Source organism: Toxotes jaculatrix, chromosome 1 (genome assembly GCF_017976425.1).
Source record: "Toxotes jaculatrix isolate fToxJac2 chromosome 1, fToxJac2.pri, whole genome shotgun sequence".
NCBI lineage: Eukaryota > Metazoa > Chordata > Actinopteri > Toxotidae > Toxotes > Toxotes jaculatrix.
Genome location: NC_054394.1, coordinates 3,092,822 through 3,105,727, shown reverse-complemented (window position 1 = coordinate 3,105,727; position 12,906 = coordinate 3,092,822). Strand labels below are relative to the sequence as shown.

Here is a 12,906-nt window from a genome sequence, read left to right as displayed (position 1 = left end):
GAGTCTGTCATCAGTCTCCAACATAAAAACCTTCAGCGTACCTGGTGTGGGTGATGTAAAAACAAAAGTGGTTGTAGGCTGGCTGGTTGTAGAAGCGGTTGTGGTGGACATAGGTGTTGTTGGTGTAGGTACTGGGCATGGGTATGACTTCTTGTCAATGGTACCATTCTTCCCACACACTGCTGTGATGCAGTTACCATGTCCATCTGTTGTATTATAGATGGTATGACCAGGGGGATATTTGTTTCCATGGTATGTGCAAGTACAGGCTGCAAAAAGAGGAGATGTATTATTGACAAATAAACCTAAGTATGTATTTTTAAAACCCGCAATCTCTACAAATCTTTGCATACCTTGGGCATCATAATGACACGTGATGGTCATTGAATCGCATGTACTTCAAGAGAAAAAAACAGAAATACAGTTAGTTTTTATTTATTTATTTTCATTTCTGATTTCATTTTTGAACCTGCCACAAAGTTATATTACCTTGACTGGCACATAAGCAAGACCTACCATGTAAGACAGTTTTCAGTTGTTGGCACTTTTTCACCATTATCATAGTGTCTCCCCTCTTTATCATAGCAGCCACACTGTTCTTTCAAAACACACGTCATTGTATCCTCATTGAAGTATGGCTGAGCAGGAGGACATTTTGGATAGCAACCTAAATGAAAAACAAACAGATGTTCATACACAGCAAGATATAAGTTCTTTAAAACTTGTTGGTATTGTTCAAACCAGGGATACAACCATTGCAGCTTTTTTGTGTTCACCTGGCATCGCAGTTGATTGAGTGATATTATTAAGGTGCTGTAAACAGTATAGTCAATATTAAAAAGAAAAAAAGACAATTGATGTGTTCAGTAGTTAGCCTTGAACCATAAATTGATTAGCTGACTAGGTCAAGTTATAAAAACTTTATCTTGTACCTTCTAAAGGAGGTATCTGCATAGCGCATTTCCCTGTGGGGTTCCTGCAGGTTTTCATACAAGGAGATCCGCATGGCATGTAATGCCATTCACATTCACCAGGGGGATTGTAGTAATCACAGAAGAGAGCTGGAAAAAGATAATACAACTTATACAGTACAGGAATGTTCCACACTATTCAGTGAGCATACTGATGACTTATGATGATCAATAATACATATTACATATAATTATATATGATAGTTATTTCCATCTCATTTTCATCAGATATTAGCCAACACAGACATAACAAAAAGAGTAAGCAATGATTAAGTATTGAGTAATGAATGGGTCGTTATTATCTGTGCTGCTCAGCGGCTGATTGAGAGTTCATCAAGATTTACTCCTTACTCAAAGTGGCATTATCCCAATTTATGGACTGGTCATTACCTAATAAATCATTAATATAGCACCTTCCAGTATGTCCTCCAGTAACTCATAATTATCTGCTATAAAGCCCTCAATTCTGTTATTCAGGAACTCCTCATTAATGATTCTAATGATTATTAGGTCATTCCTGAGTTGTTCTTCACTCCCATAGTTCCATAGTCCCTGTTCACAGCCCTGATAGCTTGGTCTCTTGCCTTGTCTTGAAAAATTAATTTAGCTCAGAAGAACTGTATGAAGTTTAACTCAAGAAATGTTCCATTCTGGCAACTTACGGCAGATTTTAGGGGTTCTCCATCGTATGCAGACACCAGCTTGATTACAGGATTCAGCGTAAGCAGCCACAGCAGTGCAGAAACACTCGCAGTCTCCACCAGTGTCACAGGCACATGAATCAAACACACATGCTTCATAGTATGGAGTGGGATCCACCTGCACAGCGTGATGATACATAATTGAGTTCAGTGCTTATGAAAGAGCAACTCCACAACAAAAAACTGAGGAAAGATACAGGATACAGTTAAAACTGACGAACATCCACATCCTGTTCCTTGCAGGATAAAAACAGAAGAAACATTTCAACAACAAACTTGACTTCAACAACAACTTACGGTGGAGTGGCAGGCAGCGAAGACATCACTCTGTATGATGCTGCACTGTTTCTGGGACCACGACTGTCTGTGTGGGTTGTCTGTGCAGGGGCTGGTGATGCTCTTAGCATCAGGGCAGCTTGGTAAATCCTTCCAGCTGTTGCCAAACACCAGTGGGCTGACCACCAAAGCATGGCACCTTGTAGTGAAGTCATTATTTGCATTGTTGTCATAGTTGCCACACAGCCCACACACACGGCCCTGAAAAAGTAAAGCTCCTTATGTCAGGTTGTTAAATTTCCAAACCAAACCAAAACAAAGCTTGAATTTTTCACATTAAAACCAAAACCTTGCTTCGTATATTCTAGGGTTACCTTATATTTTGGGCTGAGCTCAATGAACAAGGTAGTCTTCCTGTCCCATAGGAGAATGAGCCCATTGTTGGCTTCAACTACCAGGTAGTTGCCCATACTGCTGTAACGGAATGGGACTGTTTCTTCATTTCCACTTGAAAGCAGCTGGTAGTTTCCATCTGTTAGAATCAGCTCTGCACTCTAAATAGAAGAGCAGACATTGGTTGTTGGTCAAACTTTATTTATGTGAATCTCCCTTGATTGCACTGTTTACATTGAGTTGGACAATGCAGTTGCTTTTTTAATGGTTTTATATTGACTGTTTACCTCCAGAAAGATCTTGATAGTCTTGGAGCAGGTGGTTCCTGTGGTTCCACATGGAACATTCTCAGTGATCACTCTGAAGGTCCCATTACTCTGAGCATGGCCACAGTAGTCCTAAGGAAGTTCACACACACAGACACACACACAGGCAAATAATAAATACTCGTGGTTCTGCTTTTGACTCTTGACTTGCTGGTTCTCAGTTTTTCATTGGTCAGAGAAATAAAATATTGGTATTTATACAAACTGAAACAAACAGTTACTGAAGCATGGAGGTCATAGTGGCTAACAAACAGGGAGTGAAAGAATGTGTAACGCCATCTCTGTGTTTGTGATATTCATCCTTTCATGGAGAGTTTCTATAAAATAACTCATAAGCCAAAGTGCTGTAGCCACCTTGGATGGCTCTTTCTTCATTCCTGTCTGAAAATGCACTTCACCTCCATCATTCTGTTCACCAACTGTTTTGTGCACATTCATACCTGAGTGAGAATATATTCACAGTTGCCATCAAAGGTGAAGCGCTTCTGATCAAAAGTCATGTAGTGCCCATCACCATAGACAGAGCAGGTTCCATCACACTGATTGGTGGTACAGCTCCATTTTCGATCTTTACAAGTGCTGTAAACAGATTCAGATGACGTGGAATCAGGGTTATTATAAAATACATGTCTTTTTGTATTGTACATATCGGTCACAGATTAGGATGTAACTAAAAGAATTTAGTAGCTGGCACGTCTTTCTAGTTTTACGGTATTTCGTTCCGCTTGTGATTCATTTACCAGGTGTTGCAGTCCACCCTGGTGGTCTCTCCAGGCTGGTAGGAGATGCCATTGTGAACGCAGGGACAGGCCTCTGGCTTAATGCAGCTTCCTTTACCATCAGATACCATCCCAGATGGGCACATACAGCCAGAGATACACCCAGTGGTCACCTGGAGAAAAGATCAAACTTCATTCAGTCCTAAGTTTCATTTTTGAGAGAAAAAGTTTAATTTCCCCTCAGATTATCCAAATCTTTGTTCTAGATATAAACTGTCATAAAATAGTCTGTATTTGCATGTAGATTTCCTTTTATGTCGGACAACAGATGACTCACACAGGCCATGTCTAAAGTGTTGCAGCTCTTCTCACACTCAGTTCCTTTTGCAGCTGGACCGTTTGCAGAGCAGTTGAAGAACACCATGGGAGCAGGGCAGGCCTCTGAAAATAGATGTGTCAGAGATCACTTCCTTCTGGTCACTAATTTATACATGACATTACCACTGTTTTCTTGATTTTGACACATTCAAGTCTTAATTACTAAATGCACAGCCTGAGAATCACAGTAACACATACACAGAGCAAGCTTTCTGTAGTTTAAATTTGTAATAGCATATTAAAATGATGCACTAGACTCAGCAGCTCTTTTGCTTTTTCTACCAGAGCCATATTCCAAGCCTCCAGAGGGCCCTGATTACTGTGGTAAACATCGCCTCCTGGTAGCAGAATGAAAATGTACTTGCTTTTGATTGTGTGCCAAAGTCTTTAAACTACAAAATGCTAGATGACAGTGTTTGAGCCCCCAAAAAAGAACAACCCTGTACCATCAGAGTTGTATAAGTTACTATCATGAATTAATTTATCACTTTTAGGCTGCTACTTGTCATGTTATTCTGAATCATGTAACTTACCTGGCTGTACACTAAACTCTCCAATGCAGCTGAGTTTGCCCTCCTTACAGGTGCTAGTGGAGAGATTAAAAAAAAAAAAACGATATTAATGTACATATATAACCTTTCAGTGCATTGCTTAAAACTACTGACTACAAAGAAAGAAACAAAATGCTTTAATTATATACATGAATCTAAAACATTCGAATCAAAAAACTACTGGGACTTTAAGACTATGATATGATGTGTAACGTAAGCTCATTTTAACCTGTCAAATCACATTCAATTACACAACAAAAAAAACTTGCTAAATGCAATATATAGTTTTCATACCACATGACCCCGTCCTTGTTGACGACCTGTCCAGGAGGCACTGTAGAGCCTTTGTCATAACAGGGACAAGCCTTAGATGGGACACAGTTCCCAGAGTCGTCCAGGTAGGTTCCGTCGGCACAGACGCAGCCGTCGATGGTCGGGAAGGAGAAGTGACAGCTGAGGTCTGTGGAGCCGAGGCAGCGGCAGGTGCGACTGCCGGATGTGATGTTATCGGAGTATACCATGTTTCTCGGACAGGAGTCGGCATATTTCCCTGAGGAGGTCAGACCACAGAATCAGAATCAGAGGGAACTTGTAATGCTTTAACAATTCAATTCAATGGCAAATTTGTTTTTCACTTCTCACCACAGATGGTCTTCCTCCAGCCGCTGATCTGGACTCCTGCAGCTGCACAGGCATGGACATAAGAGGAGACTGCAGCACACATGCAGTCCTCACTTTTCTCACAGTTACAGCTGTCATACATGCAGTTCTGTGAGGATACAAAAAAAAAAAAAAAGAAACAGGAATGAGGTCATGTCACAGGTCTGGAGACTGGTCTGGGTACAGTCCACTGAAGTGTAAAGCTGCAGCTGTGAGACTCACCTCTTTGTAAGAGTCGGGGCTGATTTCTGAGTGACAGGGGGCAAACACTCCCTGAGGATCACTGAGCATGGAGCACCAGTGCACGGCGTACTTCTCTGTCAGTGACACACAAAGACCAACATCAGTCATTCTGATGACCTCAGGGGGACAACAGAGAATCTGGAGGAGTCCAACCTACCATTATCCAGACTGAGGGCACAGGGGTTCTCAAAGTTGCTCTTAACATCTGAGCAAGCAGCATGAGTCTTCCAGCTGTTGACAAAACCAGCTGCTGTAGCATCTGGAACACCGCTGAGCTTAAGGAAGTCATCAGCCTGGTTTCTGTTGAAGTTCCCGCACAGACCTGCAGGCGGACACCATCATGTTAATGACATCACCTTTGTTTTAAAAGAAAACTGGACATCTGAGTAAACAACAGCAGGAAAGGTTCAGTCATCAGTAACTTACAGCTCCCATTAAAGAGTAAAATATACAGTGTTGGATAACCTGTGTTTATGCCCTTTATTGCTTTTTATTTATTTGTGCTTGTATTTGTTTACTTTTTTTCCCAATTTATTTATCCATACATTCCCAAATGCACCAACAGGATTCAATAACGCCATCACTCTTTGAGTACTTAGGGGTGTTGTCAGTCTCAGAGTGCATACAGATCATTTTAGTGTACATACCACAGGTCTTGTCTTGGTGTTCACTGGTTACTGTGATGTGGAGCTGCATGACTGGCTTGAGCTGCACCTCCAACAGAACTCCAACAGATGTCTGGACCAGCAGGTAGAAAGAGGATGCTCTGAAGGCGGAGATCCCAGCTACAGGTTGAGAGAAAGGTTAGGGATAGGAGTTTGTTATAAGGTTGGAAGGGAATGGACAGAATGAAATAGTACAGTTTACAGTTGATTACGTGCTGTTAAATTTATCTGGGCCACAGACAAATGAAATGATGCTGGATCTGCAGTGAAGATGGTTAACTTGTTGGGGAGGACCATGTGGAAACAGCTACTGGGTTTGTTTGGTTGATGTTTGTCAGATTTTGTAGAAAATGGAAAATGATGCTCATGCAGTTTGATATTACTGAGCTTATGCTGTTGATTTCAGTGCCTGAAAATACAAACATGGCATGAATCTCAGTGGCATTTCTAGTTTAAAAAAAAATATATATTGTTAAGTGATTTTTTTTTTAGCTCTATTTTCAATTTTTTTTTTGTTTGTTTTGTTTCTTTCCATATAAATGGCAGCATGGCTGAGCTCTGAGATGAGATAGTGACCCAACATGGACGCATGATGTCGCCAGCCACACTTTATTTTCACACTAGCTTTTCACTGGCTGACCAGTGGGTGTTGCTGATGCAGTGCCTCTGCACCACCCTGTACCCTTAGCTATCACTACTACTACTACTACCAAATGAGGACAAACATGAGATGGTATTTAAATGTTGATGGAGTAAAGGAAAAGAGCAGATGCTATAGTTTGGGCACTGAGATCCAATAATGAAAGGACTGAGAAGACTGACTGCAGCTACAGGGAAGGATTTATCATTCAGGTAAATAGATAAAATTTACTGTAGCTTTTAATGTATATAACTGTGCATTTTCTGTACATGTAAGATAGAGAGAAAGTCACAGGTGGTTACAGAACAGCGGAAAGTCTCTCACCAGCAGAAAAGGGTAACTGGGCATAGATGCCATTCACGAAAACCTTGCCACTGGGCTGGATGGTGATCACCTTTATATGAAAGACGACAACATGTTATCGAAATCTTGTCAGACAAAAAGTACAGTTTTCCAAAATGAATGAAGTATAATAAATAATGTTAAGTGAGTGTGTGCGTATGTGTGCGTATCATACTCACATTAGCCCCTCCCGACAGACCTAAGGTAACAGACTTGAGGCAGGTTTCACTCTCGGTCAGTCCACACTGCATCAGCTCACCCTGAACCACAAACTGGGTTCCACTGCAGTCCTAAACACACAGACACAGAACTGTTCAGCTCCTGCTGGTGGGACAACATGTCTGCAGAGCGCAGAGCACAGGCAGCAGAATAACACTAAGAGAAGTGACAGTGCATGTATCAGCTGTAGCAACACCAGCAGCAGCAGCAATACTAGCAGCATTAATACTTATAGTATTACTATTAGACATGGTTGACGTAGTAATAGCAGAAGTAACAATAATAGTTTTAGCCCCTATGGGAAGGTACAGAGATGTTTTTATTAATTATAGCTATCTACAATAGCTTTAGTTTGAGGTTGAAGTGTTAAGGCTTGTGTAGCAGTGTTGTGCATTTGTCACCTTAGCACAGGTGTGTGTGTGGTTTAACAGAAGTGATGAATGCTACCTTAGTCAGGATGTAGGAGCAGTCCCCGTGAAAGGTGTAGACCTTTCCATCAAAGGTGTTGACGTGAGCTCCTCCCTCCACAGAGCAGGTTCCTGGACAGTTCTCCTCTGTACATTTCCACTGAGCGCTCTCACACACACTGTCAACACACACAAGTTAATCTTAATTACCAGTCATCTCCAAAGCTTTTTTATTTACAGACTAGGCTACAATAGACAAGAACACATTCTGGGACCTGCAAGCACATTCCCCATAATGTGGAGTGTTCCTTTAACAGACAGACAGGCTGGCACACTGTATAAACATACCATTTTTTGCAGTTACTGGAGTAGGACTCTCCGTGTCCATAGACCTTGCCGTTGTAACTGCAGGAGCACTCGCTCAGTGGAACACAACCCTTTCCACTTAAATCATCCAGGACCGTGCCTGTAAGTGATCAAAGTGTCACTTTGTTGATACATGGTGTGTGTGCAGCTTAATGCATATGTGTATATGTGAATGTGTGTCACTCTGTTGCACCTGCAGGGCAGAAGCATCCATCGATACAGTGGTTGTCACAGGTGTGGCTGGCCTCGGGGTTGGAGCAGGTGTCGGCGCAGGGACTTCCACACTCTTTATACTCCATTTTCAGAGGACACGACTTCCCTGTGAACAAACCAGTTCTTACATAACCTTTCAGATAACATTCATTCACACAGAGTATATCACTGAGTCCTGGTTCCACCCGTGAACGGCCTGCCCACGCTTCTAAAGTATCCTCTCTGACCACAGCTTTGAGGAGGGGTGGGGGCCGGACGACATGTTGATCATGTTTTATGAATCAGCCTACTCACTCTGACCTCAGTGTTTGATTAATGAGGAACTAGTCTAGTAATGTGAAATAAAATATAGAAACAAATGCAGTAGATCCTGCATTTTTCCAGGCCCAGTAACATGGTCTTAAAGTCTGGAGTTGCCTTTGACTTGCTGTTCTTGGTTGGAGAAGTGGTCCAGCCATGAGTAACAGAGTGGGTGGAGCTGTACCAGGTCTGTTGCCATCAACAGTTAAATCACAACCCCAAGTCAAGGTTCACGATCACTTCAATCAACTATTTTAAGTGAATTAGGCCTTAGATCCCTCATTCTCCATGAACATTTAGAAAAAGATTCTGCAAAAATATGCATTATATTCTGCTGTGTCTTGAGTGGCTTGCTTGTGGCTTGAAATTACTCTGTGACAGAATTTAGATTTTTTTAAATTTAGCCTCTTCTTGGGTTTCTTTGGGTTATAATACGATTTTTGCTCTTTTCGAGTCAGTGAACCAATATTTAATGAGTGGTGTGTATTGAGTGTACTCACAGCAGAGCGCTTTGGTTCTCCAGTTGTAGGGCTTCCCACCTGCATGGACACACTGTCTGGAGAACTCAGACACAGTGTTGCACAGACAGAAGGGGTCTGCATCTACGTTCGCTCCGTTACCACACTGGCAGAGGTCTGCAACACAGGCGGCAGTGAAGGCGGCGGTGTCCAGCAGATTGTGGCAGCTGCTGAAGGCCGGCCCTGTGAGGATCTGCTCGCACAGAGGTTTCTGCAGGACAGATGGACAGATGGACAGAATTGGAAACCGAAGAAAAGCACAGAGAGGAAAGAGAGCAAATAATTTGTAAGGCAAAGGAAAATAAGGTGAAAAATGAAGCATAGTGCAGTCATAGTAGCAATGCTGTTGTCTGGCTTGGTGCACTAAGCTCTCACTCCACCTACAGGGGGCTGTTGCTCTATCACTGGATGAGCTGTGACTTAAGGTTTAGGACAGGTTTAAACCTACACTGTCCGGGTCAAAGTCAAATGGTCACTGAAGTCTTTCAGAAGCTGTGGTTTAAACTGCACTGGTGGTTTAGTCTGAACCCACTTGACCTACAGAAATAACCTAAACTATAAACTATATTACTGTAATTAGGACAGTATTACTTAATGGCAGTGGTAGTCAAATATCACATGTGCAAGCAGACGATGAGTAAAGCATGTTCTGTCATAATGCAGTTTTCAGATGGGAAAATACTATAATGTGACACATTTTTTTCCGCAGTGTAATTTAGTCAGACTGTATTAACTATTAATGTTGCATCAGTTCATCGAGTCATTGTGAAAGGGTGACAGTCTCATGCACATTGCCAGAGAGCATGCTGGGAAGTATTTGCCCATTTCAAATGTTCATTGATGTGAGTCAATCTTCTAACTTTTACTTTTCTACTCTGATATGGAGGAAAAGCTGCTTCTAGAACATGGTTGTTGAAACCAGTTACGCTCCAGCTCAGCATATGAACCGAGAGCAGCGATGAAGCTGCTGCTGCGACACCACAAGACACGTAGTTATCTGAAAATATCAAATCCCAGAACCCAAAACAGATACTGCCCACGGTGTAACGGTGATATAATATTGTGTAGAATGATTTTTTTTCCATTTTGATTTCCATCTCACTGGGTGAAGCCTCACCATGTCATTGCAGTTTTGTTGAATTGTTGATTCCAGTGTGTAGTCAGAGCAGCTCTCAGTAGGCCCATCCAGTTTCCAGAAGCTGGCAAAATCCACCGGGGAGATTTTCACTCCTGTTTGGATAAAATCGAAGAACCGTGGTTCAGTTCTGTGCCCACGCCTACAGTGACTGACTTATTGAAGACTGTTGAAGTGTGTCGAAGTGTGTTGAAGTGTACCGTGACTGTAGAACTCGTTGTAGGTCTGGACCCCATTAAAGTCTCCGCAAAGACCACAGGTTTGGTTCTTGTACTTCAGGTCTAGCTCCACCTGAGCAACACAGACACATACACACATAAAAACATTAAAAAATAGAAATGTACACATGTCCATAAAAATATATACACATATGTAAAACACACACATATATTACATTCATATTTTCTGTGCAGACACATAACACATACCAGAAAAGAGTCCTCCTCATTCCAGATAGCAACCAGTCCCAGGTTTGCTTTGATTTTGATGTAGGTGGGAGTTTTCTCGATGAACACTCCTGCTTGACTGAGCGGTAGAACGGCTCTGCAAAAGAAAATGACCGTTATGTGTTTTTGCTCCTAGAGCCAAAGGAAGGTGAAGGCAAAGAGTGGAAGCAGATGTCAGTATTTTATAAGGAAATTTAATTGTGTGTCTAATGTCTTTATATTCTGACTATGCTGTTCTGATGACTGATCACTTCAAGCAAGCACAATTCTCAAGATCAGGCTTCATTACACGTCACAAATCACCAAACATTTGTATAAACACAGTTTATACAGCATTTTCATCCAGTCCGAAGCAATAATTTAAGCAGGCAGAATGGAAATGGAGTTTTTTAGAGTAAACTCACACTTTGCCATCAAAGATCACTGAACCCTTGGAAAGCTCCACCACAGAACCCTCCAGCTTCATGATGATGTTTTTGATGGTGGGATGGCCGCCAACCTCTTCTCTTCGTATCTGGATGTTGAAGTCCTTGTAGCTGCTCCTGCATGAAGACGCCAAGACGTAGTTGCAGGTGGAGTGCAGCTGGAAGACATCCCCATCAAAGGTCTTGAAGTGGTAGTTGCCCCATGTACTGCAAACCTGGCCATTGTGGATGGGACTCACACCTACAAAGACAAATCAGGATGTGATACCACAAAGGCAGGGTTAGGGTTAGATGTGATACACAGGTCTTTGCCTACATGGATGAATGTTCACTCACTGCCTTACGTAACGACATATTCAATTTACAGTTACTACCAACAACCAACAAACTCACCAGTTATTTTTTCAGGAAACTGGGACATGGAGGAGAACAAGTTCACAGCAGACTTTGCCTCTGTTGAAAGAAATGAGAATTATTTGTCAAGAAATCAATCATCAAATCTCAAACCACACTAAAACACAATAAGAATGAACTTTGCTGCAGCACAAGGATAAACATTTGAACTGCTGAACTGTCCCATTTGTTATATTTGTCAGGCTGTCTAATGGAGAATAATGTATGTACCGCTTTGCCAAGCAGCCGCGATGGCAGACAGGGTCAGCCATAGCAGCCACGCTTTAGCCATGACCATTTGCTTCTCCGCAGGATCACTGAGGACAAGGGGAGGGAGGCCCAGGTCTTTATACCAGGGGGCAAGGTCTTAGTTTGACATGTGAGGGAGTGGCATTCCCATAGCTTTACATCATGAATCATGACCGCTGGTCCTGCCCTATGTCTCAATTAATTCCATAGTACCTGGTTCACTCCACTTCACACACCTTGGGACATTTGGTACCTATAACCACAGCCTATAATAATGTGGAATAACTGTTTTATTATGTGACTTCACTACATAATAAAACTGAAAACACATTGTTTAACTCAGTTGCAGTTTCAAAGACTTTATATTTCTTTAACAGTGTCATAGGACCAGTAGCACCATCACATCCTAAAACTGGGTGAGTTCCACCAAAGTGTACAGAACACACACTGTACAAGAGACCCACTCACAGAGACCATTAAAGCTTGGTGGAGGAGACCCTTCTTCACAGAGCATAGCATGTTGCCAGTGAGGAGAAGGATAATGAGAGGGAGGTGCAGCAGGTCTAAGGGGCACTCAGCTACAAGGAGCAGATGATGACGATCCCACCACAACTTCAGATCAGACGGGGACACTGTCAACTGATCAGAATCATCCCAGTGATACCTTCAGCACCGTAAGGTCTCTGCTGAATCACCCTAAAGATAGGATCGCCCTGAGAAGAAGACTGCAGTGTGTGTGACATCATATGTAACAGCCGTGGGGATCAACAGTAAAATAGCAATGAGCCCGATCATGGGTCACAGCTTGCATGAATATATTCTTATATTATTTATTTTATTTTACTTATATTATTAATTATTCTTAAAAAATAAAAATTCAGCAGCATGGCATGATCAGTAGACCTCACCGTGATCAGTAAATGTTAAGATTCTGTTCTGTGTGTTTTTGTGCTGTTGAGCACTACAAATGAAATTCCAGCTCCTTCTGTTGCGTTGGGGTGGAGACAGATATCAGAAAAACCTGGACAAATAAAACGAAAACAGCATGGAGATAAATCACTAGAAGGAAGTGAGGAAATATATTTACCCACCCATTTAAAACATGAACAGAGATTTGAGGGGAACTTTAAGGGCTGGTGATATCCACTGCTTAAAACTGCAACTCAAATCCAAACATGTGTCCTGTGTGTATGTGTATTCAGCCAGTTTCTACCTGTGGCAAAGAACAGTAAGAAAGATAGGAAAGGTTGTGCGTTTTCAGGATACAGCTTTGGCATTGTTCAAGGTTCAAGTAGAAAACACCCACAAGGACCAAATCTGATTTAGACCTGCAGGAGTAATAGACCGTGGTGGTCTATCACCAATAATGG

At 42.0% G+C, this 12,906-nt stretch overlaps 1 protein-coding gene across 1 annotated transcript in view; it reads right to left on the bottom strand.

The window, feature by feature from the left end:
• The window catches only part of LOC121181958 (mucin-5AC-like), a 35,479-nt gene extending 24,231 nt beyond the window's left edge, over nt 1–11,248 (bottom strand). Inside the window, exons 1-27 of the mRNA XM_041038200.1 lie at nt 11,239–11,248; nt 10,874–11,135; nt 10,452–10,566; nt 10,224–10,314; nt 10,006–10,118; nt 8,871–9,099; nt 8,051–8,176; nt 7,840–7,957; nt 7,532–7,670; nt 7,045–7,155; nt 6,848–6,917; nt 5,866–6,003; nt 5,376–5,540; nt 5,198–5,292; nt 4,958–5,084; nt 4,610–4,865; nt 4,298–4,350; nt 3,724–3,827; nt 3,408–3,559; nt 3,108–3,246; nt 2,629–2,739; nt 2,323–2,502; nt 1,970–2,209; nt 1,634–1,790; nt 933–1,061; nt 517–667; nt 354–397 (exon numbers count right to left, since the gene is read on the bottom strand). Coding sequence (XP_040894134.1) covers nt 354–397; nt 517–667; nt 933–1,061; nt 1,634–1,790; nt 1,970–2,209; nt 2,323–2,502; nt 2,629–2,739; nt 3,108–3,246; nt 3,408–3,559; nt 3,724–3,827; nt 4,298–4,350; nt 4,610–4,865; nt 4,958–5,084; nt 5,198–5,292; nt 5,376–5,540; nt 5,866–6,003; nt 6,848–6,917; nt 7,045–7,155; nt 7,532–7,670; nt 7,840–7,957; nt 8,051–8,176; nt 8,871–9,099; nt 10,006–10,118; nt 10,224–10,314; nt 10,452–10,566; nt 10,874–11,135; nt 11,239–11,248 — 3,625 coding nt within the window. The remainder of the gene's footprint in view (nt 1–353; nt 398–516; nt 668–932; nt 1,062–1,633; nt 1,791–1,969; nt 2,210–2,322; nt 2,503–2,628; nt 2,740–3,107; nt 3,247–3,407; nt 3,560–3,723; nt 3,828–4,297; nt 4,351–4,609; nt 4,866–4,957; nt 5,085–5,197; nt 5,293–5,375; nt 5,541–5,865; nt 6,004–6,847; nt 6,918–7,044; nt 7,156–7,531; nt 7,671–7,839; nt 7,958–8,050; nt 8,177–8,870; nt 9,100–10,005; nt 10,119–10,223; nt 10,315–10,451; nt 10,567–10,873; nt 11,136–11,238) is intronic.
• Nucleotides 11,249–12,906: the final 1,658 nt, after the last annotated feature.